Below are 27,888 nucleotides of genomic sequence, written 5' to 3' on the forward strand. Positions count from 1 at the left end.
GGGGGGGGGGGAAGGAAGGGAGGGAGAGAGGGAGAATTCCAAGCGGGCTCCACGCCCAGTACAGAGCCCAACGTGAGGCTCAATCTCACAACCATGAGATCATGACCTGAGCTGAAACCAAGAGTCGAATGCTTAATTGACTGAGTCATCGAGGTGCCTGAGTGGAATGCTTTTTGGTGTTTATTGTTTTGACTCTTATGAAGAGTAATCATTGACATCTGCCATCCCTTTAGAGTCTCGGAATTTATATGCATAAGCCATCTGTTCTATAAAATTTTACTTTTTGGTCTAAAGATACCAGATAAAATATGTCTTGTGAAAGCATCCACAGCTAAGCTTATTGTGTAATATAGAGGTGATAGTAAAGAATATCTTCCTTTTATTTACTTAGCACAGGATGTTCTGACTGGATTTGGTTCCTAAAACTAATTTATATGGGTCAGAGTTGGGCATTTCACAAGTGCAATGCTGTGTGAGAATTATAAAGTTAAACCTATACAAAAAGCGTGGCTTAATAGCTAGAAAATAGCTGAGAACTGGCACAGATGAATTTCACTAGCAGACTTTGTTACCTAGAGCTAGTTACTTTATTTTCGGTGGCTTCTATTTACCTCTACATCCTTTGGTTCTGAGTATGATATCCCCACTGGTGCTCAGAGAGAAATGTGACTAATGATAATACTTAGTGTATCTTTGATCTGATATAATTTGGCATTAATGGGAAGATACTGAATTATCCTCTAAAGGTGTTATATTTTTATGTTAGAATCCTGTGGCCCTCAAAATTACTCTGCTAAAGGAAGATAGCAAAGCTGTATTTAAGGTGTCTCAAATCGTTTGCTTGATCCAGTCCCAAATTTAAAAAAAAAAAATTTTTTTTTTTTCAAAGAGCTGTGTGTTGCTTAAATTAGGGCTCAACCAAGAGCAAGATTTTTTTCTCACACTTTATACATCTGAGGCAGTGGTCAAAATGCAGGTGGCTCATTCAGTTAAGCATCCAACTCTTGGTTTTGGCTCAGGTCATGACCTCACAGTTCATGAGATAGAGCCCTGCATTCTGCTCCACGCTGACAGCATGGAGCCTGCTTGGGATTCATATTCTCTCTCTCTCTCTCTCTCTCTCTCTCTCTCTCTCTCTCTCCCAAAATACATAAATAAACATAAGGAAAAATAATGTGGCTAAATGAAACCAGCTAAACTTTTTCTTTAAGTACCTGATTTCTTAGATGTGTTTTTTTCTAGACATCTTTGTTAGACATTAAAAAACCATTGAGATATGACATAAAAAGATCTATTATTCTGTCAGCGATGCTGTTGACGTTAAAAACTTAGTTGTATGTTTATAATCAAAACATTCTCTTTCCCTGTGTTTTAAGAATCTAATTATTACAATCATTATTGTTACTTGTCTCTGTATTTTCTTCAGATTTTCTTCTGTTTTAAAGGGTTTCTTGAATCTGGTTTCATAGCTCCATTATTTTATAAGACTTTTCATAAAATTGACAAATGTGTTTGTCTCTTTTCAGAACTGCTAAAATGGTTTCTGGCCAGGGAAAACATCTTGTTTTTGAGGTACTCCCTCGGTCTGATTCCTCTGCCTTATGGAAAATGGTTGTACGGGTGATCTGTACCAAGGTGAGGACAACAGAGACTTCAAGCTCTGAACTTAAATTCTTTTGGTGGTTAGAGCCACACTTAATCATGTAATACAGTATAGTAGAATTACATATTAATAACTTGCTAATTTTTTTTGGTTAAAATTACAAGGTTTTATTTTAAGGCAACTCATTTTCATCAAAGCAGTTTGCAATTTTTTTATTTTTTTTAAATTTTCTAGTTCTCTTTGCTGAGGCATAATAGAAACCTTGTCATTTTTTTAACTTTTTTTTAAATTTAAATTTTATTAACATACAGTGCAGTATTGGTTTCAGGAATAGAATTTAGTGATTCATGACTTACATACGACCCCCAATGCTCATCACAACAAGTGCCCTCCTTAAACTTTTTTTTTTTTAAGATTTATTTATTTTTGAGAGGGAAGGAGAGAGAGAGAGAGAGAGAGAAAAGAGAGAGGAGGGGCAGAGAGAGAGGGAGACACAGAATCTGAATTAGACTCCAGGCTCTGGGTTGTCAGCAGAGTCTAACGCGGGGCTTGAACTCACAAACCATGAGATCATGACCTGAGCCGAAGCCGGATGCTCAACCGACTGAGCCACCCAGGCACTCCTCATATTTCTTAATCTTAAGCGACTGAAACACAATTGTGCTATAACCTTTGTATTTACAAAAAGACCTTGTCTTGACTGTTACTACCATGATTATCCTCAAATAATATTTAATTCATTATAAAAGCTAATCTAAATGATGTTTAAATGAAATATTTTATGGAAATAATATTAGAAAAATTAATGGGTTAATTAAAATTATGGACTACAATGGCTATTAAGAAACTTCATGAGGGGCACCTGGGGGCTCAGTCAGTTAAGTATCTGACTATTGGTTTTGGCTCAGGTCATGATCTCACAGTTTGTAAGTTCTGGCCCTGCCTCAGGCTCTGTGCTGTCAGTACAGAGCCGTCTTGGGATTCTCTTTCTCTCCCTCTCTCTCTGGCCCTCCCCTGCTTGTACTCTCGGTCTTTCTCTGTCTCTTTCAAAATAAATAAATAAACTTTAAAAAAGGAACTTCATGAATTGTATTGTTTTTATCCATCCGAGCCTGCTTGGGATTCTCTTTCTTTTCATCTGCCCCCCTCTGTCTCTCTCAAAATAAATAAATAAACTTTAAAATAATAATAATAAAAGAATGTAAGCGAGGGTGGGGAGAGGTACAATCTGTAGGCCACTGGTTCCACTTTATACTAAATGAGTTTTTTTGCCAAAACAAAATAGCCTTCTGGGAAGAATTCAACCACTTTTTCTTAGGATTTACTTTAGTGTAATTTTCTTTCTTTAGTTTGGAAGTTTTAGTGTAAAATAGAACTTAAGATATTCAAGAAAGCAGTTGGTTGTTTCAGTTATAGTAGAATGGCATGTGGTTGTTGGATTCAAATAAATCTTTTAGTTAAGAAATTCGTTAAGAAGTTAAAAAGAATTGTCAATACTGGTCTCTGAAATTCATTTTTTAGGTCTGGGAAAGTCATCTGACATCATCAACTCTAAACAGGGTGATGCCTACAGGGTTATTTTGAGTATCAAATGAGATACATGTGTGCAAGTACTTTGACTTCCATAAATGTAGGAGACATGACATTTATTATTCATTTGCTCAGACATTCTTTTTCTCTCTTGTTAGGTAGTTTGCAAACCTTGAAAAATTTTACTTCCTAGGATGTTTGACTAAATATCTGTTCCCCCCTCTTGGGAAAAATGATTAGAGAAGGGGGATGGATTGAATAGGTGATGAGGATTAAGGAGGGCACTTGCTGTGATGAGTACCAGGTGATGTATGTAAGTGATGAATCACTAAATTCTACACCTGAAACTAATATTACACTGCATGTTAACTAACTGGAATTTAAATAAAAACTTGAAAAAAAAATTGGTCAAAGAAATTATGAACTTTTTTTTTCATTTTCTTTGTATTTGTAGATTAACAAAAGCACTGGCATTGTGGAAGCATCACGGATCATGAATTTGTACCAGTTTATTCAGCTTTATAAAGACATCACAAGTCAAGCATCAGGAGTATTGGCAATGAGCTCCACCTCTGAAGACCCTGATGAAAACTCATCATCTGTAACATCGTGTCAGGCTAGTCTTTGGATGGGAAGGTATACAGTACATAAGTACCATGTTTCTCTTCTTTTCCAATATGCAAGCTGCTGAAATCTCAGTAATATTTGCTGGTGCTCTTTGTGATATCTTAAATCACATTACTTCTTATCTCAGCTGATCAGTTTTTGGATGTCTGTGCTTCATGACATTGTTAAAATTAAAGTGACTCACACCAGGTAATGCTTCTATCAACCCAGTTTCCATGAATGCACTCTCCACTCTATATGCTTGCATTTAATGACAAAGGATATTAATATCTCTTTTATAACAGGAAGAAATGAAGTCAGCCAGAGTTTTCTTTGATGGAATTTGTTTACTCAGGCCTAATATATTATTGTTCTATTTAAACTTTCTTTTCCTTCTCTATAATGCTTTTTGCATGTGAACACTCCCACCTGTTGCCATTTGACAACCATGACCATAATTTAAATTTGTAAATGCCTCATTGGAAAAAGTCTTTGGTGGATCCAGACATGTTGACATCCTGTCTTATTGTCATACTGAATAGACAGTGAAAATCTGTATTGACAGTGTCTTTTACCTTAAATTAAGAGTATGTTTAGCAAGAATTTCTCTTTTATTGGTTCTTTTACAGTTGCATTTTCTGGTCTATTCTTAACCAACTGGTTTCCAAATACTATATTGTAGTAAAATTGTTATTTCCTTTTATCATTTGTTGTTTATAGGATTGTTTGGTTTTCTAGGTTTGGGCTGTACAAATATTACTGAAATGCCAAGTGAATTTTAGAGCATGACTGGCAATGTTTAGGCTTTTCTTTTCTGTATTTTGTTGTTGCTGTTGTTTTAATGTTTATTCATTTTGGGAGAGACAGACACAAAATGAGTGAGCAGGGAAGAGGCAAAGACAAGGGGAGAGAGAGAATCCCAAGCAGGTTCTGAGCTGGCAGGAGCCTGACACGGGGCTCAATCCCATGAACTGTGAGATCATGACCTGAGCTGAAATAGTCAGATACTTAACTGACTGAGCCACCCAGGCATCCCAACAAGGTCCATAATTTAAAGAGCTTTGTATCCTACATGGCAAATAAATCTTCTGTCGGTCGAATTCATTTATGTAAATGTGATATAATTGAAAGGACCTAATATGGGGGCCTCTGTATGGCCCAGTCCAACCTTGACTCAGGTCACGATCTTCCGGTTCATGAGTTTGAGCCCTACCCCCACATAGGGCTCTGAGCTGACAGCGTGGAACCTGGAGACTGCTTCAGATTCTGTGTCTCCCTCTCTCTATGCCCCTCCCCCCCTCGTGCACAAGCGCACGTACGCGCGCTCTCTCTCTCTCAAAAATAAACATTAAAAAAAAATTTAAAAACAAAAGGGCCTATTATCTTCAGAAAGACCTGAGTATTTCCAGTTTTAGTTTATGTATTCTTTTTGATCATCACAGTGTTCATCTATTATCCAGTCTTTCTTTATGAAATTTGTCCCTCTTAGTACTTCTTCCCTAATGTTTGCTGTCCCTAAAAGTGATGTTAATTTAGTCTTATTTTGCCTGAGTCATGTTTTGCTTCATGCTGAGGGCACACAGATGCTGATAATGCGTTCTAAGGCACTGGAGACAAAGTTTAAAGCACAATGACAGCAGAGAATATTGTTGCTCTAGCTCCGTTTTCACACTGCAGGGTGAAGCAGCTGACTGACGAGGAGGAGTGTTGTATCTGTATGGATGGTCGAGCTGACCTCATCCTGCCTTGTGCTCACAGCTTTTGTCAGAAGTGCATTGATAAATGGTAAGTTATCTGCTGCCTTCAAGGGATGGGCACAGATCAAATGGAAAAGTACATGAATAAACTTCAAAGGATACAATAATAGTGTAGTTAAGTGTAAAAGATTTTGTTCTTTAGTACTTTGGATTGTATAACATGCTTCCTCTTCTGGTTAAAAACATTTTTATACTTTAACTTTATGAAATGTGGCAGTGTATCTTAATTTTGGCATTTTACTTTTGCTGTAAGATTTGTGCCTGACTTGAGTCTAGAATCACAAGCTTCCCTTTTTCTTCATTTTTGTCCTCATTTCTGTATTTTGCCTCTATATATGATTAAAAGGAATAATATGAATCCTTGAATATTAGATTATTGGACCTGGAGAGAACTTTAGAGATCAGCTAGTCAAGCACGTTATTTTACAAAATAAAAATCAAGCATTTAGGTGACTTTATAACTGACATACAATAAACTACATATATTTAAAGTACAGTTTGGTGTTTTGACATATATACACCCATAAAAAATGTCATCACAATGAACAAATTTATCCTCCCCAAATCACCCCAAAAGTTATTTTGTGCCCCACTGTAAAGTCTCTTTCCCAACACTTCCAGTCCCCAGACAACCACTAATCTGCTTTTAGTCATTATAAAATAATTTGGATTTTCTAGAATCTTTTTAAATGAAATTATATAACATGCACTCTTTTCTTCTTCATTCAATAGAATTATTTTCAGATTTATCCATGTTATAGCATGCTATCAGTAGTCCCCCCCCCCCCCCACCTTTTTTTCTGAGTAGTGTTCATTGTATGGTATACCACAGTTTACTTATCTATTCACCCATTATGGACATTGGATTGCTTCCAATTTTTAGGTATTGCAAATGAAGCTGCTATATGTATTTGTAGACAAGTCTTTTTATGGACATGTATTTTGGGTGTCTCTTGGTTAAATACCTAGAAGTAGAATAGCTAGATCATATGGTGGGTATATGTTTAACCTTTTAAAGAAACTGCCTCCTGTTTCCCAAAAGTGGTTGTACCATTTTGCACTGCCACCAGCAGTGTATGACAATTCTAGTTGCTCCACAACATTGCCAGTACTTAGTATGGTCAGTTTTGTTTTTGTTTTTGTTTTTCGTTTTTTTGTTTCTTTAATTCCAGTGTTGTTAACATCAGTGTTATGTTAGTTTCAGCTGTATAATATAGTGATTCAGCAGTTCCATATATTAGTGCTCATCAAAAGAAGTGTATTTTTAATCCCCTTCACCTGTTTTACCCATCCCCCTACTCTCCTCCCCTCTGGTAAGTATGGTCAGTCCTTTTATTTTAGCCATTCTAACAGATGTGTAGTGGTATCTCATTGCAGTTTTAGTTTGCGTTTCCCTACTGATTGATGATGTTGAGCATCTTTTTATATGTTAATTTACCACCTGTCTGTCTTTGGTGAAGTGCCCACACACATCTTTTGCCTATTTCTTTATTGGGTTGTTTTGGTATTAAGTTTTAGAGTTCTTTCTATATTATGAATACATATCAGATATTTGACTTGAAAATATTTTCTCCCACTTTGTGATTTGCCTTTTCATTCTCTTAAGAATGTCTTTGATAGAGTAGAAGTTTTTAATTTTGATGAGGTCCAATTATCAGTTTGTTATTTAAGCATAGTGATTTTAGTGTCATATCTAAGAAATCTGTCTAACCTAAAGTGACAAGGATTTTCCTCTGTTCTTTTGGAAGCTCTATAATTTTAGGTTTTACATTTATATCTATGATCCGTTTTGAGTTAATTTTTTGTATATGATGTGAGGTATTGATCAAAATTCTTTTCTTGCCTATGGCTATCTAGTTGCTTCAGCACATTTTACTGAAAAGACTATCTTTCCTTCACTAATTGCCCCTTCACCTTTATTGTAAATCATTTGTTTAAATACACATGGGTCTATTTCTGGATTCTCTTCTGTTCCATTGATCTGTTTATTTCATAACAATACCACACTACCTTGATTAATGTAGCTTTGAGTCTTAAAATCAGGGAATGTTAGTCCTCCAACTTTGTTCTTCTTTGTCAAAGTTGTTTTGCCTATTCTAGTTCTTTTGCATTTCAAAATGAGTTTTAGAGTCAACTGTCAATTTCTTCAAAACAGCTATAAGGATTTTGGTTAAAATTGCATCAAATAAATAGACTGATTTGGCAAGTGTTGACTTCTTAACAACATTAAGTCTTCTAGTCCACAATCACAGTGTATTTCTCCATTTATTCAGCTCTTTCACTTGTCTCATCAATTTTTGTAGTTTTCAGTATTATAAATCTTTGATAGATTTATCTCTAATTATTTTGTATTTTAGGCTATTTTAAGAGTATTTTTTATTTCAATTTCTGATCATTTGTTGCTAGTATATAAAACTGCAATAGATTTTTGTGTATTAATCCTTTATCCTACAACCTTACTAAACCCATTTATTAGTTCTGATAGCTTTTTTGTAGATTCCATAGAACGTTCTTGAGTGTCTGAACATCGTTTTTCAAAGATATTTTTTCTGGGTATAGAATTCTAGACTAATACTATTTTTTCTTTCAGGACTTTAATGATGTTGCTCTCGCTCCACCCTCATTTTTCTTGCATTGTTTCCTATGAGAAATATGCTATCATTCTTATCTTTGTTTCCTCTCTAGATAATATGCCTTTTTTTCCTCTGGCTGCTTTTAAGGGTTTTTTTTTTTATCATTGATTTGAGAAGTTTGATTATGATATGCCTTCTAGTAGTTTTCTTCACGTTCCTTGTGCTTAGTGTTCACTGAATTCCTTGGATTTGTAGGTTTATTGCATCATCAATTTTGGAAAATTTTCAGCCATTATTTTCTTAAATATATTTTTGTTCTCACTCTTCTCCTAGGACTCAAGTTACACATATATTAGACCACTTAAAGTTGTCCCACAGCTCACTGTTGCTCTTTTCCTTTTAAAAATCATTTTCTGTATGTTTTCATTTTGGAGAGTTAACATTGCTAGATCTTTTCAAATTTGTCAATCTTTTTTTTTGGCAATGTCTAATTTGTCAGTAATCCCATCCAGTGTATTTTTTATTGCAGACATTATAGTTTTCATGTCAAGAAGTTTGAGTTTTTAAAATATCTTCCATATCTTGGGGCGCCTGGGTGGCACAGTCAGTTGAGCATCCAACTTCGGCTCAGGTCATGATCTCACTCTCCGTGATGTCGGGCCCCACATCGGGTTCTGTGCTGACAGCTCAGAATTCTGGGTCTCCCTCTCTCTTTCCGCACCACCCCCCCCCCACCTTGCTCATGCTCTGTCTCTCTCTCTGTCAAAAATAAATAAACATTAAAAAAATGTTTTTAATATCTTCTATCTCTCTACTTCAAATGTTTGGTCTTTCCTCTAGTGTTTTTAATACATAGAATATGATTGTTATAACCATTAATTTTCTTTCCCTGCTAATTCTAACATCTGTGTCTGCTCTGGATTGGTTTTGATTGATTTTTCCTCTTCATTTGGGCTTGTATTTTTCTGCTTCTTTTTATGCCTGGTAGTTCTTGACTGGGTGCCAGACACTGTGATTTTTACCTTTTTGGGTACTGGATATTTTTGTATTCCTATAAATATCCTTGAGCTTTGTTCTGGAATATAGTTACTTAGAACAGTTTGATCCTTTTGGGTCTTGCTTTTATGATTTGTTAGGCAGGACCAGAGCAGTGTTTAGTTGAGAGCTAATTATGTCCCACTAATGAGGCCTTCAGGGGACCCTTCAGAGTACTCTGCTCAATGCTCCATGAGTTACGAGGTTTTCCAGTCTGTCTGGTGAAAGCAGGCAATATCCCAGGCCCTGTGTGAGTTTTGGGTAGTGTTCCTTCACATTCTTTTGGGTGATTCCTGAGCCTCACATGCACACACTGATCATAACTCTGCTGAATATATCCTAAGGAGACCTTCAGTAGATTCCAGACTTCTCCCTTTGTGTAACTTTCTGCAGTTAAGTACTTCAGTACTCTGCCCTGTGAACTCTAGCTGCCTTGGCCTCCCAAGAGTCTCAGCTGTGTCTCTTCAACTCAGAGAGTCTGCCAGGCTCCATCTGGGTTTCTCCTGCTTGCTCTACAGCCTGAAGGCTCTCAAGACAATAAGCTGGGGCAATTATAGGGCTCACCTTCTTTGCTTCTCATCCCCAGGGATTATTGTCCTGTGTTATCTGATGATGTCCAGTGTTGAAAGCCTTGTTTCATGTATTTTTCCAGTGTTTTCATTGTTTTAAGTGGGAAGATAAATCTGGTCCCTATTGGCCAGAAACGGAAGTTGACTCTTAAAATTGAGACTTTTGTGCACAGAAGAGAACACATTATTATCTTATAAAATATCTCTGAGGAACCAGAAATGAATCTGAATAATATATGCCAGCTCTAGCTTTCACATAGTTTTTGGAACAGATTTCTAAATTTTTGCACAAAAGCCAAAGAGCAATTGATATAATTTAATTACTTTGGTCTCAGATTTCACTGAGAAATGAGGAGAAAAACATTTTCCCTGCATGACATGTTTCTGGCTCAAATGTGGTATTTTTGAAATTTCCAAAATAATATTTGTCAAGGCAGAAAAATCCCTGTGGAAAACATAATCTCATTTAAGTGATCATATATGTTTTTTCCCTGTCAGAAAAATTATTCTACATGTAAGTTTCATCTTCTGTTTTAAACCTTGAATGCTTCCATCCCCCTAACTGTATCTTTTACAGTTTGTAGCTGTAAAAGATAGGGGAAAACTTAAATGTCCTTCTGTGGGAGATGAGTTAAGTGAATTATGGCCTGTCCACACAGTGTATGTTTAAAAAGAACAGACAGCTCTAACATGTACTAACACAGAATGGCCTATAAGATATATTGACAAGTAAAAAAAAAAAAAAAAGATATATTGACAAGTAAAAAAGGCAGTAATGTATATATACACACAAGCTTAATCATGTGTAGTCTATCTCTAGAAGAATATATAAGAAACTGGTAACAGTAGTTGCCCCTGAGGATAAGAATTAAAGATTGGAGTGGGAAGGAGAGATTTATTTTTTACTGTATACTTTTATGCTGTTTACTTTTTTTTTAAACCATGTACATGGATTACTTTTCAAACACACCTATTTTTTTTTTAAAGAATTAAAAACAAACTGTTCTTTATTTGACTTCTCTGATAGGAGTGATCGACACAGGAATTGCCCTATTTGTCGCCTACAGATGACTGGAGCAAATGAATCTTGGGTGGTGTCAGATGCACCCACTGAAGATGATATGGCTAACTATATTCTTAACATGGCTGATGAGGCAGGCCAGCCCCTTATACCATGACCTTGGGGTGAAGGTCTTCTGTTGCTATTACAAGCTGCAAACACTTTGGTCATGGGGGAAGAATGCAGGGATATTGTGGCACAGACGCAGAGATATCAATTTTCCCTACCCTCTTATTTTCGCTGTTCTGACAGTTTGTCCCATTTCTTTTGATAAACTTGCTATGTCTTCCATTTATAGTAAACTAAAATTTGCTACTGTTTTAGACCATATTTTTCTATTATTTATCTGTTCTAATATATATTAGAACTAATTGCTCTTGAATCCTTTGCTGAAGTAACAGCAACATTTCCAGAGACTTCTGAAACACTATTTTTCAGGGCAGGAGTATTCTGGGATCTATTTAGTTAGGTTTAAAATAAACTTTGAATGTTAAAAAGTGTAGCCATCTGAGAGAAAATTTGAAGTGACTGAAAATGTAGAGTATATCAAAGTGCAGGTTACTACTTTAGTCTTTCTGCTGGAATCTAAGGAGTGTGTATGCCCCCTTGTGGTTAATTATTGCTCCTTTAATAATTTTTACTTGAAACGATCCACAATTATTTCATAACTGTAGCAATGTGTTTTTGGAACTACATGTTTTTTACTTAAAAGTCTTTTTTTTTTTCCATGCTGTGTAATTTGGGTGAGGACTATAAAGCTGGGCGTGACTTCGCCTTGTAAATGGATTTCTGCTGGGGAATCTTCTTGGCTGATCTGGAAATGCTTTCCCATAGTTGGAAAACTGTTCTAAATAGCTTTTGATAATGCTCTTGCATCTTGGAGTTTCAGAAGGAAATTTTTCTTCTTCACAGATCCTGAATTTTGTATTTCCAAATTATGGTAAATCATTCAATATTGGTTCATGGTGCCTTTATTTTCTTAACTTGAAGGCATCTTTCTGAAGTCTCAAAGTCTTTAAATTTCTTATGTCATTAAGTGAGAAGAACATAGGGTACAGCCTTTTAAACGTGTACCATGAACACCTCTGAAAATCAGGAGATAATTTGGCTTTCTACTGTTTCACTGTACTTCCTTTGAAATACTCAGAGAGTATAGTCATAATGGAATTATGATTTTTAGTGACACTTCATTTTTCAAAAATTTTGCTTATAAAGTAAACTTTTTGTTTTATGTTAAGCATTAACATATTAGCATATAATAAAACTAGAACCTGATGTCTCCTTTAAAAGATACATTAACATTCCATGTAACTTTTTTGACTTATTATGCATAATTGCAAATATTACTATTTTCCAAAATACCAAAGTACACAATTTAAGTTGCTGCTTAATGATGGCAGAATTTTTGGATTTTGGGATTTTTTAAACTATTTTTTAAAGTTTATTTATTTATTTTGAGAGAGAGAGCAAGCAGGGGAGGGGCAGAGAGACAGAGAGAGAGAGAAAATCCCAAACAGGCTCTGTGCTGTCAGTACAGAGCCTGACACAGGCCCAAACCCACAAACTGCGAGATCATGACCTGAGCCAAGATCAAGAGTCAGACACTTAACCAACTGAACCACCTGGGTGCCCCTGGATATCAGGATTTTAATAGGCATGCAAATTAAATAATTCATTTCCCTCCCAAAAATGTCTGACCAAAGATAGCTTGATTTTACCCCCAAAATATTGGTAACTAATTGGTTGACATTCATGATGGAGACAGCCCAGGACCAAATAGCTAAACACCACTGTGGAGCACGAGGGGCTCTATCATATCCACCTGGCAATGTGCTTGATGGTTTGTGTGACCTTGAGAAAGTCCCTGCTGCTGGTTTGTAGGTTCCTACGTTAGAAACTGAGATGTTATCTGTGCTTTTTACACTTTATTTTAGCAGTAGAACTTTTTTTTCCCCCCAGGTAAAATCTTACTCAGAACCCCTACACATACATGCTATATACCCACACACACTACCCCTCTATATAAAAGTCATATTTTATTAATATAAATTTCCTTATATAACTATATACCACAATAAATATTATAAAGTCAACCAATAAAAACATGTATTAATGCATTGGTGGTATCCAGGATATTCGAATTTATTTAGTAATGTAGTTGTATGATGGGAGTTATTTTTTAAATGAATTTTTTTTAATGTTTGTTTATTTTTGAGGGAGAGAGAGACAATGCGAGCAGGGGAGGAGCAGAGAGAGAGGGAGACACAGAATCTGAAGCAGGCTCCAGGCTTTGAGCTGTCAGCACAGAACCTGACGTGGGGCTCAAACTCACAAACCACGAGATCATGACCTGAGCCAAAATCAGACACTTAACCGACTGAGCCACCCAGGAACCCCCCGCCCCCACCAAAAATTTTTTAATTCAAGTCAGATTTGTAGAACCCTGAATCTCCTCCCCAAAGTCTTAGTATCCCATGGGACAGATTTTGAAAACCTTGGGATAGGTGATCTCTGAGATCTTTTCCAGCTCTAAGATTTTAAATTGTCCTTTTGGATTAGACTTGCTGAGTCTAACTCAGATTGCCTAATTGAAGAATGTTTCTGAAAATGAACAAAGTTGCTTTACATGTTTTTGGAACTTTCCAGGTATAGCCAATGATCTTATCCCCCAGAATCCTTCACCTTTCAAGGAATTATTTAACAGTAAGCCCAACGACCTGATATTGCCCAAACCTTTTTACTTTCCAATATGAGCTCCAAGACACTAACTGATCTACTGTGAAGTAGAAAGTTCTTAGTTTTTGTTAGTCTTATTAAATCAATGAGCACAGGTTTTTGCCTACTGCATTAACTGGGTGATAATTCTTTAGATGTGAATGTTAGGTAGGTTCTACTATTATAACTAATCATAAAAGTTGTAAATTTGTTTCATGGATAAAATGTACACTTTTTGTATTCTGTACAGCTTTGTCTTTTTTAAATATGAAGTACTTAAATGCACTTACTATGATAGGAAATAAATGTGTGCCTTCTAGGATTTGTGAAATGTTTTCATGAACTCTAAGGAATTTGTTTTAGAAGTTAAAATGTTTTCCCTATCCTAACTCAGTAACAAAGAGTTTACTCATATTGTGATGCTGTAGAACTTTAGTTTGAGAAAATGTATTTGACTACGTACTGAATTTAGAAGTTGAGAATAATAGTATCTGCTTTATTCTTAGGACAAACTGATATATTGTGCAATAAATAATCTTTAGCAAGTAAATTTTAGCTAAGTGAAGAGACTCTTTTCTTACGTAGTTTCACATTCTTCTATACTAAATGTTTATATTCCTTAGAGGACTATTTTGTATTGTGCTCTGGGGAGTTGTGATGTTTGCGTCCTATGTTTTAAAATTCATTTCAAATTGAACTCAACTTCCTTATACCTAATCTATATCTGGGTAATAAGGCTGCTTGAAATTATCTTTTGTTTCTGTGATTAACAGTGGAAAGTTGGATTCATTAAAAGGCAGTCCAAAGAATTTGCATTTTTAACTGTTTTTTTTTTTTTTTTCTTTCTTAAGTCAAGCTTACTTTGTCTATTGAGGAATAAGAAAACTGCTTGGAGATTAGGGAAGTCAGCTGATCACTCCCATTTATGATGGGCAGCACGATGACAATATAATATACATATCAGACAACAGATTTTCATTTGTTCTCATGTCTTATTTACCCTGTTGGACAGGAAAAAGATAAAATACTCCACCCTACAGTGGTTTTTTGTGGTTCTTGTAAAATCATTTCCAAAGTTAAAGAGTATAATTAGAAAAGCATGTTAGAATCTTAGTGCTGAGAAGAGGAAAGCCATTTATAAGAAGGAATGGCAGTTTATATTTCAATTTACTGATGTACAACATCCTGGAGAAGTACACATTTTGGTACCAAAAGACATAAGCCTCCTCAGAGATACATTTTGATAATCTTGCAACTGTTTATAGTCTTACTCTCTGGCATCCTCGATCTTTCTGATAAAATACTTATTTAAAGGTTGAGGATTTTTAAATTTCCAAGCAACTATGTTTTTCTGATTAGTATTCCTTTCATTGTAGTTAGTTACCCTTGTTCTTTATAACAGTCATAGTTCAGGTATTGTGTGCTTAGGTGTATTACCAATCTATCTCCTTCAATCGTGTGTATAAATCCAAAAAAAGATGAATATTCCAGTGGAGGACTCAGAAACTAGTAAAGAGAAAGCCAGAGAGATGTGCTTTCAACTCTGCTTTAATTCAAGATAAAAGGAAGTAAAGGCCCAGGACTCACCTTGGTACATACCAACCCAGGAGCTGTGATTGGTTTTCATGTGGCAAAGAGCAATGTTATTGATCATCTCCACAATGCAGTTTGGAGTGACACATACATGAACTTGAGGCTTTTATAGCAAGGGATAACCTGCTTCGAAATTTGTTCTTTTACAAACATGGGCTAGTATACAATAGCCTTTGATTCCACCTGTGAACACAAAAGAAAGTAGGGATTCATCCCCCACCCACCCCACGCCCCTGCAAAAGGCCAAAGCCAATTAGGTACAGTGATGAGATAAAAGAGCAAAGCGCTACCGAAAAAGGTGTCTGAAAAGTTTGCAGGACAGGTAAAATCGAATACATGGTGGCTGAACAGATTAAAGTAATATCCAGGGAAAGGGAACACGTGTGGTTTTACTCAGGAACTGTAACAGGCCAGAAATTAGAGAAAAAAGGTAGCAAAGGTCCACCTTCTGGGTCTGGTGAGCTTCAGTTTAAAATTTTTGAGTATTCATTATAAACGTCATCTATGTCTGAGTCTTAGTAAAAGATAAATTGGTAGTTGTTACTTATAACTTTTCATGATGCCCAATCTTTTTTAAAAATTGTTTTTATTTCAGTATAGTTGACACACAAGGCTACATTAGTTTTGGGTGTACAACATCGTGATTCAACTTCTCTGTATGTTATGCTATGCTCACCACACGTGTAGCTACCATCTGTTACCATACAGTGCTATTACAATATCATTGACTTATTTCCGGTGCTGTGCATTTTATTCCTGTGACTTATTCCATAACTGGAAGCTTGTGTCTACCACTCCCCTTCCTGTGTTACCCATGCTCCCACCCCATTCCCTCTGGCAACCATCAGTTCTCTATTTATAGGTCTGATTCTGCTTTTTGTTTCTTCATTTGTTTTGCTTTAAATAGTATTAACTTGAAATAGTTTTAAATTATTGAGACATTTATTTAATAATTAAAAACAAATACTTGGTACAGATAAAATGACAATTAAAAACTGTACAATAATTGCTGAGTTAGGACAAATGTATACAAATGGGGCCTTTTCAAAAATAATGAATGTGTAAGATAAATACTGGGTTTTCAGTTAGTTTCATCATTAGCTGGAAGATAGCATACATGTCTGCCTAATAAAAAGACTACATTTATTGTTCCATATGCTGAGTTAATCGGTAGAGGGGATAAGCATTATAAAGTCACAGGACAAGACCATCTAAAGTCAAATAAGCATCTTCACAGGCAAAAATAGAGTTCTTCTAAGTCTATAATAATTTAGAAAGGCTTGTCATAATCTGCATTTGCCCACAGAAATAGAAAGGTCCTTGAGCAGCTTGTTGCATACTTGGAGCACATATCCTTAAAAAAATTGCCAAAAGAGAAATTCATTCAGTTATTCAATGTACATTTATTGAGCACCTACTATGTACCAGGCACTAGTAACACAGATGAAGAGTACATTGGTAAAGCTTAAATTCAGTTTGGTCTTAAAAATAATTTCTACCTGGCCCCTGGGACCACTTATATCTTCTAAAGAAGTCTGCATGTTAGGTAAGGGAGAAATTTCACCTTAAAAAAATGCACAGGTTACACTGGTAAAATTTAACATCTGTGAGGCCTAATGGAACAGTGGGGAAAAGGACTGGATTAGGAGGAGTAGGGAAAGTAGTTCTGGTCCTATTACTTATTAGCTGTGTGACCTTAAGCAAATTTCACCTCTCTGGCCCTAACTTTTCATAAGTAAAATGGTAATTGGGCTATAGTCAAAATATTAGAACCAAAAGGAACAGGGATCATCTAATCCTATGTTTTCCAAAGTCCGTAGTTCAAATGAAAATATGTAGAAGCCCCAGTGTAAAAGTGATGAAAGAGTTGCTTTGAAGAAAGTGGCATCCAGAACCTCACTCCCCCTGCCCTCCCCCTCCTCCTGAAGTGGTCCAGGATGGGGGGCATTCACAGAACATTTGAGAACTACTCATCTAGTCCAAACCCGTACTTTTCAGATGAGAAAACCAAGACACAGAACAGAAGCGATTGGTTCAATGTGCGTATGTGGCTTCCTAAATAGGAGGGCTAAGTAAAACATTTTAAGAAATACATAAAAAATGCAAATTGTCAAGAAGGAAATTTTCTATTTTAATTCTCTCAAAGTAGTTCCTTTATGAAAGGGAGCTTTGAAATTGATTTTGTTTAAGGCAGCCAGCCAGAGGCTGAAATGAACAACTACCAACTAGCCTGCAGGGTCTATAGAGGATTTTGGCAGAAAACCACACAGACCTCATGTCAGTAGGCACTGGACCTTGCAAGATCCTGGCCCCAACAATGCAAGCACTAGCTGTTTCAAGAGACATATTTGGAAAATTAGGAATGAGTACAGACAAGTGTCCAGCTCCCAGATCCCCAAGGAGGAGTCACCATCTACTACTCAGAAATACTAACAGAAGTGGGCATGTTAGATCTTAAAGTGAACAGTACAACCGAAATCACTAGTCAGAGGCATCCTCTACATGGAGGACAGTCCTAGTTTGGTATCTTGACCACTGTTAATCGCAGCAAACTTGAAATTAAACCAGAAAGTTAAAATGCATTGTCCACTGCTGGACCTATTTGGTCAGAGCTGTGATCTCTTCTGATTTCATGGCATCAGACAGGAAGCTGAGCTCATTGCATAAGGTCTCGTATCGGAACGCCATCCGAATCTGAGCAACATTTGTCTTTCGGATATCATTTCCTTCAGGTCCTTCTTTATAATAATTTTGTCCCAGAAACTTTTGCTTCTCCTGTGGAACCAGAGAAGTACAAATGAAACCATATACCTTAGGTTTATTTTCTATATCCCTACGGCAGCTTTGACATTAGCCACACCAAATCAAACCAGTCCCCTGAAGCTGGTCCTTCACCAGGACATCGTTCCCCACAGGGTTCTTAAAAATTCCTGCTGGCCCATGTGCTCGAGCATGTCACCCTGATGCCCACACTCATTCCCTTCATTTCTGACTATGCTTTCCTTGACCACAAGAAAAAGATAAGACCTCCAGGAGCTGCTGGCAATGAAGAAGGCAAGATGAAGGCAAGAAGACTCTCAGTCCCTCCTGAGAGCTGACAGGGACAGTCTTAGGAAGCGGGTCTGCACAATTGAATCATGAACGTTTAGCTCTTCTCTGCATCAGCATCCAATAAGAGCAGCACCGATGCGGCTTCTTACTGTACCAGTGACACCACCCCAGGGAGGTACCCAGGAGCCTAAGACACCACGTAGAGAAATGGTTCTCAACCCTGGCTCCACATCAGAATCACCTAGGGAACTATAAAAAAAATTACCGATGTCCAGGTCCCATCCCTACAATGTTTTACTCAGTGTAGGTACTATTCACTATCGAAAAAATACCGAGTGCCTACTATGTGCCAGGGACTATTCTATGCCCTAGGGGTATAATGCTGAACAAAACCGTCTAATGGAACTTACATTCTGGAAGAAAAGACGGGAAAACACATAACTACATATTACAATGTCAGTAGTAATAAATGTTATGAAGAAAAACAGATTAAAGGGCTGGAGAATGATGGCAAGTGTGTGGCTGTGGTAGAATGGTGATCAGGGAGGGTCTCTCGGAGGAGGTCATGTTTGAGGTGTGAAAGGGTGAAAGAGCAGCCTTGAAAATTCAGGGGTCTCCCCTAGAGAGTTTCAGCGTTCACCCTGCTTGTCATCCTCACGGATCTCAGAGCCTAGAAAGTGCCTAACATGCAGCAGGCACCCATTGTATGTGTGTTGAAGGGATAAGAGGGACAGAAGGCAGTGCCATCACACACCATACCTGATGGGAGAGGCCACTCTGCAGCACGCTGTTCCTGGCGATTTCACACAGGTCACACGTGCTCAGCTTCCACACTTGAGCGGCAATTGCATATTCTTCCATAAGTGCTTCCTAGATCCGCCCCCCCCAAAAGCAAATATATGAGATGGTAGGATATCCATTTCAATCCTTCACATATTCCCAAAGCTAGAAACATCAGACAGACATTGCAGATCTAATTTTTCTTTAATGTCTGCCACCTGGAAAACCAAACAACATTCCCACCCCCTTAAATTATGAACTCGTAAGATCATCTTTGGTGAATTCTCAGGTTTCCAAAGAGATATGTCAAAGAACCCCTCCACGTTGATTTGTTGGCCAGCACATGTTTGAAGCCCTGTGAAGTCATGCGGATGCCAGCCTCTGTTCCACTGCGACAATCACCCTGGGCGTGTACATGTTTAGTACCTGCTTTGTAGCTTTTCTTTTTATTTAACATCACTTTCTTAAGATTGCCCCAAAATAAAAGTGAATCTGAATAAAGTATTAAGAGCAAAGCTGGAACGTTAAATAAGAATGAGAAATTACCAAGTAGTGAGACAGTAATCCCAAAAGGATTTGGGTTTGAGCTGTGCTTTCTGCCTTACCTCCTAGGATGTGAAATGTCTACCATCGATCATAAGCTCTCCCATTACTGCTCGGACACCCCCACTGCCTCTGTAACCTAGAGCAGCAGTTCTCAAAATGTGATCCAAGGTCCTGAAGGCCTTTTGAAAGGTCATCCCTCTTCCAACTATGTACCTTTGTGAGGCAAGATTTTCTTCATATACTTTGATAAAAAACAAGGCATCACAACCGATTGCTTTTGGACAATATGACTAGTTTCCATAAAAATTGCTATTTATGTTAACATTTGGTATGTTTGTTAATGTTACTTTTTAAGTTTATGTATTTATTTTGGGAGACGGAGAATGAGCAGGGGAGGGGTAGAGAGAGAGAGAGAGAGAGAGAGAGAGAGAGAATCCCAAGCAGGCTCCACACTGTCTGTGCAGAGCCCAATGCAGGGCTCAATCCCACGAATGGTGAGACCATGGTCTGAGCTGAAATCAAGAGTTAGATGCTTAACCAACTGAGCCACCCCCAGACACACACAACCTTGTTAATGTTAGTTTTAAATGAGTTAATATTTTTCAATTTCAAATTAGTTTCTAACACACTTAAATATCACTAGATATAGCTTATGTAATCAACAGCTTTCCGAGGGCCTTTAATTCTTAAAGCTTATAAAGGGGTCCTGAGACCAAAAGCTTGGAGAGCCTGTCCTAGACGACTCGGGCACTTCTGTTTTTACTAATCAATGGCTGGTCCCCATGCATGATATTGCCTTTCCTTTCCTCTTTCCTGGCCCTACAGATCCAGAGTAGAATAATAATAATTAATAATAATAATAATAATAGTATTAAAATGTTAACATTTTGAATACATGCTATATTCAGACACTCTGTTAGACTCTGGTTCATTATCTTAATGGATCCTCACAATAAAGCAGAGGTAGACATAGAGACAATTTCATCCCTATTTTACAGATGAAGAGGAATAAGATAGAGATCAAGTAACTTTACCAACATCATGGAGATAGTAAATGCCAAAGAAAGGGAAAATGGAGAAGGCAAAAAAATAAAATTGTGCCTTCATGGGTTCAAGGACTCCAAAGACAGGGCTCCTGGAAGAAACACTTTTTGCTCCCCAGGAGCTTATCTCTTGCCTTCACTGGGCACCAACCCCACCCCAAAAGCAGAACTGAGTGTGTGCTCCAGTGTGTGCAGTTGGGAGGGCAGACCAGGGCTGGCTGGGGCACCTAACATCCTCACCTTTGTATAGTGGAACTGCATGGGGTCGTCAGTGGAGAGAGAAACATGGAGTCCCTTGTGCAGGAATTCCCTCAGAGGGTTTTTGGAATATTCAAGGAACAGACTGTTGTTGCTAAGAGGAGACATGGCAATGGGGATCTGAGCAAGGTAGTAGAGATACTGCAACACCGGACTCTGCAAAAGAACCACCAAACTCAGGTGACAAGGGCCAGAGAAGGGAGGGAAGGAGCATTCATCAGTGGAAACCAGGTCCGGCTAGTGTCTGTGTAACAGAGCTCCCTGAAGCCAACAGACCCAGATCCCCACCTCCCCTTCCCCACCTCTATGTTCATCTGATACATCACATGCCCCTCTCCTCCTGGGCTGCCCTCCACCTACTGTTGGGTGCTCGCCCTCTTGGCTCCAGACAAGGCACAGCTCAGGGCAAGAAGGCAGCTGCAAGGCTCCAAACTGACCCCAGGCTACATACTCTGCTCCCCTCCCCCAGGTACTGCCCCCAGTGGGTCAGCCCAGGAGATGCTGGTCTTTTGTTATGTTGCTTTGACCACAAACACCCAGGATGAGTCTGTAAACACTCTGGCTCCTCGGAGATGGGAAGGGGCAGACCTGACTGGGCTGGAGTGGTTTTCTGATGTAACACCCTCCGCCCACGGAATTGTGACACACAATTAGACCTCCCCAGGACACAAGAGGCACCAGAGGAGCTTGAGCAAACATCTTTCTTATGGAAGTGATCCAAAATATGGAGAAGACCAAATGGGCAGAGTTCGTGGTTGTATTATTTACACAAGCAAAAATTTGATAGACTCTGTCGAATAATCAGAGACTAGCTGAATCAATTATAGACCATCCAAGTGGTGGGCCATCCTTCCAACAGCCTTTAGGATGAGGAGCATAAATGTTGCAGCACAGAAAAATGCTTGTTATATAAAGTTAAAGGACAAAGTAGAACCAAAACAAAACAAAATCTGTGCTCATAATAAGCACATTCGAAATCTGCTCTGGTAAAAAAAAAAAAAGATGAGAATTAGAAATCCCAAAAAGCTAATAATGGCTATTTCTTTTAAAGTAATTGCAATAATGTTTGTTTTTTCCATTTCTCCATCTTTTGGAAGATCCAAATTGCAATATGTTTGATTATATTCTTTTCATAATTAAATATGATAAATATGAAACCAAGATGACTACAGACAGCCCAACCCAGAAAAAGGCGCCAGCCTTTTAACGTCACTGGCCAGAGCCTCCCAGAGGGCAGACAGGAGCCCAATCGATCCCACTCCTCCCCAGGGGAGCCCATGGCAGGACCATCATTGCAGGGCAGGTTTCCGTGAGTGGTCTGGTTACCTTCTTGAGGAGTAGCCCATGGGAAATGTTGTCAGCAGTCAGGAACGCAGACACCAGGTGGGTGATGGAGCCAGACTCTCCACAGTGAGGCCGGAACAAGAAAGTGCTCAGGCCTCGTTCCCTGCAGAAGTGAGGCTCTTAGTCAGTAAGGACCCCTGGTCCACTGTACGTAGGGCCGCACAGGCCTGGGGCATGTACTCCTAGCTCAGGACCTACTCCAGGGAAGACAGTCACCCGTGGGAGAGTCAACACAGCTGACACAGGGCACTCTGGAAACTACCACCCCACCCTCCAAAATACAGAGAGCCAGGTCCAGTGATCTTCAGAACCAAAAGATGCCATCTCTGGGGAACAGAAAGGGGACCTAGTGGTAGAAAGAGAACTTGCTGTGTCCCCGTCCACTACTGACCTTCCCCTCTTTACCAGGTCTTGTAGCCTAGATTCACAGACCTTCAGAGCAGCAAAGGCCATGTGAAACCATGGAGTCCAACCACTTTGTCATAAAAATGGGCAAACCCAGAGGGCGGAGTCAGGCATTCAAAACCCCTGGGCAGGTCAGCTAGAGCTAGAACTTAAGCCCCTCCCTCCAGCAGCTCAGCCTGGACTGCCCCACCCCAACACCAGGCCATCTCCTCTCAATCATGGTCCATCCGAAACCTCCACAGGCTGCACTGGCTTAGGCTGAGCTAGAGAGGCCCCATGGCCCAGCAGGGGCAGGAGGGAGGCTAGACTTGCAAGGGGGTGAGGATGAACAGCTCAGTGTCTGCTGCTCTGGGCACCCAACTCCCGCCTTACATCCCCTGGGTGTGTGAGCACTGGTGGGAGCCTGTGCAGATAGGATAGTGATGTGAGCTCCACGAGGGCGTGGATTTAGTCTACTTTGTTCTCTGTTAGATGTCTAGTGCCTGGGACAGTGCCTGTCACATACAATAATTGGTTGCATGGATAGATGCATGTGTGCACACTATTGGTGCGGTGGAAAGAACATGCGTGTGTGTTGGCATGTCCCATGTCTGTATCATATCAGGGATGAACAGATACACGCATAGCTCTTGGTGGGTATATGTATGCACACGTGTGTGTACGGGCATAAAGTCTGGCTGTGTTGTACGATCATGTCTGCGGCATAGCAGCATGCCTGCATGTGTGCACGGCTCTGTGAATACTGTGACCTGTGTTGTGTGCTGGGGCATGGCCCCGGGTGTGAGGTGTGAGGGCACACAGACGTGTGTGCAGGGGCTGGGCTCACCCACCTGCGGAGGTTGTTGAGCACCATGATGTTGGCATACATGTAGTACAGGTAGTAGCTGTAGGGCGGGTTCTGCTCACTGGTCCAGATGTCTGGGTTGGGGCTCTTGTCTGAGAACATGTGGTCGCTGTGCTTGGATTCATCATCCACGCTGTCAAACCCTGTCACCTGGGCAGGAGGAGGGGTCCTGCATCAAGCTGAGGCAGATGAGCTGCCAAAGGCCTTGGGGGCCAAGCCTCCCAGGTTCATCCGTCAGCTGGGGACCCCATAGCCTAACTGAGGCCACATTCCTCCCAGGGATCGGAAGTGGGGACGATGCCATAACCTGTCCCTCTGTGGCTTCTAAAAGTAGCCAGAAGGCCAGACTGGAGAGTGCAAAGCCCTAGTGTGGTAGTGGTGATGGTAAGAGGGGAAACTCAGACTGGACCAGCCACACCCACCACCCATCCCTCTGCTGTGCCAAGGAGAAGGCCAACACTGCAGGGTAGCTAGCAGAAATTGCCATCAGCAGCAGTGACAACAGCTGTGAGGGGGAATGGGACAGGCCAACTATACAGCAGGCCCTATGCACTTACCACACATCAGCTAATATAACACTCAGATCCACCCTGTGAGGGAAGGCTTGACTATGAACAAACCAGACCCAAAACGCTTAGGGAGCTTGCCTACGCAAGACAACCAGTCTCTGAACCTAAATGGACTCTGGGTCTGGTCTCTGGGGCTGTGAGTGGAGGATGCCCCTGGGATGTACCAGGTGAGGCCACAGGAAACCAGTCTCAGTGCCTCACAAACAGGTCAAGGTGGGCCCCATCCAGGAGGGCCCCTTGAAGGGTGAGCTGTGGTTCCCAGGAGGGAGGTGCTCTGTCCCCCAACTCCTCCCTGGGAACTTCCCTCTGAGCTTCCTGTCTTTCCACAGTAGCTGCACCTCAGCTGAGACCCAAATTTTGCCCCTTGGGGCACCACCCTGGTCACTGGCTGCCTGGTCACCTGCTCCCAGCCCCTAACCAAACATGTACCTACAGAAGATACAGCCTCTCGGCCAGCACAAAGGAGCAGTTCTGCTAACGCATCTCCCCCACTTTTACTCAGCCGCAACAGCACTTTGGAAGGAGCCTCTGAATGACTCCACCTTGCTCCACAACTGACCCAAACTGGGGAGTCCTGGCCAGGTCTGCCAGCCTCTGCCATTCCTATATGGGCAGTAGGTGCCCAGAGGAGCAAGGGACCATGAGGGTCTTTGCGGAATCTTCCCTGTCATAGAAACACGTGTCAAAAGCAATGACATGGCTGCCACCACAGCTCCCAGCATGGTCTGGATGGGTCTGGGGGCCAGGGAGGCCCTTGAGCCCTGCTCTGTACTCACTAGCCCTGTGCCTTACCTGAACTCTCCAGGGCCTGACATGGAGGTAACAACAGTCCCTCTTCTCAGCTTTGTATTCAACAGATGGAGGGCCTCAAGCACAAAATATGTCCAATCCCCAACTTCTCCTCCTCCCCAAGCGTGCTTTTCCCCCACTTCTAGTGACCTCTGAAGGCACAGGGTCCACTCTCCCACAAAGCCGGGCACTGGGGAGGCACCCTAGATTCTTCCCTCGGGCTCACCTTCAGGCTTTGCCCAGGTCCTGTCGATGCTGCAACCATGCCCACTGCATGCCCAGAAGCCCTGGCCTGCCATCTGCATATGCCTCACTTTTCCTACTTGGGAGGCACTACAGCATGAGGGTAATAACACCTGCTGGGGAATCAGACACCTGGATATGAATTCCAGTTCTACCACTTTTGAGCCTCATGTGATTTCCTCATATGTAGATTGGAGCAAGTAGCTTCACTGGGCTGAATTAAATGAGACAGTCCGTGGAAGCATTAACAGTGCTTCATACAGCAAGCATGTAATAATTCTGCCCAGCATGAACACCAACAAAATGACATGGAGTCAGGTAATCATGAAGCTGAGGCAAAACCATGTCATGGTGTGGATCACTGGGCAGGCAGCAAACACTCAATAACTGTGAGCTGTTCTGCTGGTGCAAGTCCCCGGCATCTGTCTCTACTGCTGGAGCAGGCCCCCTGGCTCTCATCTTGCCCCTTTTCCCTCACCTTTAGCTACCGTCTGTTCCCGGCCTTTCTCCATACAACAGTCAGCATGGTGTTTGTCTAAAACATAAATTCAATGACGTCCTTCAGCCTGCCCAAACATTTCCTAGCAGCCCCCTACACACACACACACAGAGACTCCATCACCCCTTCCCATGCCCCCAGCTCTCCAGAACCTTCCCTGCCTCCCTCCCTGTCAGACCCCCAGAACCTCCATGGGGTACTGAACTTGCTTCTCACTGTCTACAGCCATCTCCATTCTGGGAACCCAGAGGGAGGGATCAGGTCCTGCCCCACTTATACCCTTTCTGGTTAACTTCTCCTCTATCCCTTCTTCCCCTCTCCCATAACTAGCCAGATAAATGCATGTTGTCGGGCTTGTGTACTCAACCAGACAAGACGTGAGGACCATTGTTATGAGGTAAAAGCAAGAGCACTGATTGTCTGCATTTCTAAAGACCTGAGGGTGCTGCTGGGCACTTCTGGGGACAGAATCCAGTCTTTCCAGAACCACCCAGCCAGGAACCGACTCTTCAGTCTTTCCCCACTGCTGTCTTCCTGGCACCCTATCCACATCCCAGGGCTGCCCCTGAGGAGAAGGGGACTTCCGCTACCTGGAGCAAACTCATTATTTTGGAAATTCAGTTTCTTGGGATCGGCCACCCCTGCCTGGGGCACAGAGTGACAGGATCTGAGAAGGGAAGCCTGACCCAACCCACTTGGAATTTTCTCTTCCCTTTACCACTGGGCACATCACCTGAAGCACCACCCACACTTACATATTTGAGGAAAAGATGAAGCTCTCGGTGATCCTGGGGGTTGATTGTGGCCTCAAAAAGGGGCAGGAAGATATTCTCCAGCATCTTCCCAAAGCTTGGCAGCAGATTCTTTGACCTAAATATGTCACTGGGGGGAAGCAGAGACTTGCTGATTAAAGTGAACCTACCAGCCCTGTTGGTCTGTGGGAGAGCAACCCCATCGCTTCCTCAGGCCACTTGTGTTTCCATCTAAACACCCGGAGTAGAGTCAGAGATGTGGCTTGAACACAGGTCCTTCCCCTCCTCTCCAACTCCCAGCAAGTTCTGCAATGCTAGGCATTGGTCAACGCCCACCCATGCCCATCAGAGAGCTTTTCCAAGCTAGAGGCCATGCTGGAGTGGGGTGCTGGGACTCAGGCTGACCAAAGGTCTGAGAGATGAGTTCTGAAATTTCTTGGTTCTCAAATTTCTCCTCCACTGAGTTGAGTTCCCTTAAACCATATATCCCGGCCCACGCAGGGACCATGAGCCCCACATTGGCCAGATGGAAGAGGACAGTGGTCATCTGAGTCCTAGCCATGGAAATCCAGTGCCAGCAACGCCACCATCAAGTTACTCATACCCAGGGGCTCACGCAAAAGGATAATCCACCCCCAAACCCCATTGAGAAGATGGGTAGTAGTTCCTGCTAGGTTTTGCATGGGCTTGTTCTTCAAAGAATGAGTTTAAGTGTCACAAGGACAACTTTGCCAACCACCCCCGCACTATGGGAAAATCCCTAGGGAGGAGAGGCCCAAGCTGGCACCAGAACCGGCCCCACCAGCAATAGTACAGACTCAGCAGCCCATGAGGGATAGGCTGTGTCCCCAGAGGGCATGGGCAGACAGCAGGCCACCTCACTTACTAGATCCGGGGCACCTGGATGATCCAGCGCATGTTGGGTGAGTAGACCTTGTGCTGGATGAACCAGCGGGCCAGTTTGGGCCACTCCTTGGGATTGCGGCCATAGATGGACAGCCGTGGCTCTGAGTACTGGTACTTGCTCTCCTCCAGCTCCCTGGCCACCTCCTAGCACAAAGAAGAGCTCAGGTCAGCCCAAGAGCACCCCAGCTGCCGGATCCTGCAGCTCCCTCACCACCTGCTCCCAGGCTGGGAAGGCCTGATCTACATCCTCTTGCTGCCATGTAACTACTCCTCTACCTCAGTAGAGGCTCCTGCCTGGGGGAGGGGAAGGCTGTGGTCTACACAGTCACATGTCTAACCAGGCCAGGCAGCAGAAGCCCCTCCAAATGGAGCTACGCTGCCCCAAATCCAGACTGCAGACAGGGCAGTGAGCCTGGCTGCTGTGAGCACTGGTGGATACCCTCCCTTCCTCTGGCGTGCATTCAGCACCTGCAGCACCAGTGTGCCCATGCTCGGGAGCTGGCAGCCTGGGCCACCGCACAGGGCTCCTGCATGCCTGTGCCTTGCCTGAGCTGGATGGTGGACTGATGGGGATTCGGGGAGGGGAAAACAGGAGGCTATGCAGCGCCCCCACCCTCTGCAGGTAGATGCTGTCAGGTATCGGAAGAGGGCTTGGAGAGGCCTAGGGCTCACTCGCCTTGACCATCCGAGCAAAGTACTCTCCTCCCAGGTAGTTTTCAGTTTTCAAATATAGGTCGCGCAGCTCACTGGCCCCCACAGGGTTGTATTTGGAGTTGAACTTGTCAAAGCGATGGAATGTCTGCCGGCCCTGGAGAGAG

At 41.3% G+C, this 27,888-nt stretch overlaps 2 protein-coding genes across 6 annotated transcripts in view; one reads left to right on the forward strand and one right to left on the reverse strand.

The window, feature by feature from the left end:
* RNF141 (ring finger protein 141) overlaps positions 1–20,269 on the forward strand; it is a 33,297-nt gene extending 13,028 nt beyond the window's left edge. For 4 of the 5 annotated variants that reach the window (XM_049650129.1, XM_049650121.1, XM_049650147.1 and 1 more), the window contains exons 3-6: positions 1,527–1,635; positions 3,588–3,769; positions 5,417–5,524; positions 10,701–13,770. In XM_049650129.1, the coding sequence (XP_049506086.1) occupies positions 1,527–1,635; positions 3,588–3,769; positions 5,417–5,524; positions 10,701–10,851 (550 nt within the window). In that variant the 3' untranslated portion in view covers positions 10,852–13,770. Of the gene's footprint in view, positions 1–1,526; positions 1,636–3,587; positions 3,770–5,416; positions 5,525–10,700; positions 13,771–19,161 lie in introns of those variants that run through there. The other variant, XM_049650157.1, reaches the window with a different exon arrangement.
* Positions 16,003–27,888, reverse strand: part of AMPD3 (adenosine monophosphate deaminase 3) — a 46,185-nt gene continuing 34,299 nt past the window's right edge. The window contains exons 8-15 of the mRNA XM_049650177.1: positions 27,747–27,878; positions 27,051–27,214; positions 26,168–26,294; positions 23,299–23,462; positions 22,046–22,166; positions 20,702–20,875; positions 18,852–18,962; positions 16,003–17,816 (exon numbers count right to left, since the gene is read on the reverse strand). Of these exons, the coding sequence (XP_049506134.1) occupies positions 17,640–17,816; positions 18,852–18,962; positions 20,702–20,875; positions 22,046–22,166; positions 23,299–23,462; positions 26,168–26,294; positions 27,051–27,214; positions 27,747–27,878 (1,170 nt within the window). The 3' untranslated portion in view covers positions 16,003–17,639. The remainder of the gene's footprint in view (positions 17,817–18,851; positions 18,963–20,701; positions 20,876–22,045; positions 22,167–23,298; positions 23,463–26,167; positions 26,295–27,050; positions 27,215–27,746; positions 27,879–27,888) is intronic.

The sequence above is a fragment of the Panthera uncia genome, chromosome D1 (assembly GCF_023721935.1).
Source record: "Panthera uncia isolate 11264 chromosome D1, Puncia_PCG_1.0, whole genome shotgun sequence".
NCBI classification, from domain to species: Eukaryota; Metazoa; Chordata; class Mammalia; order Carnivora; family Felidae; genus Panthera; species Panthera uncia.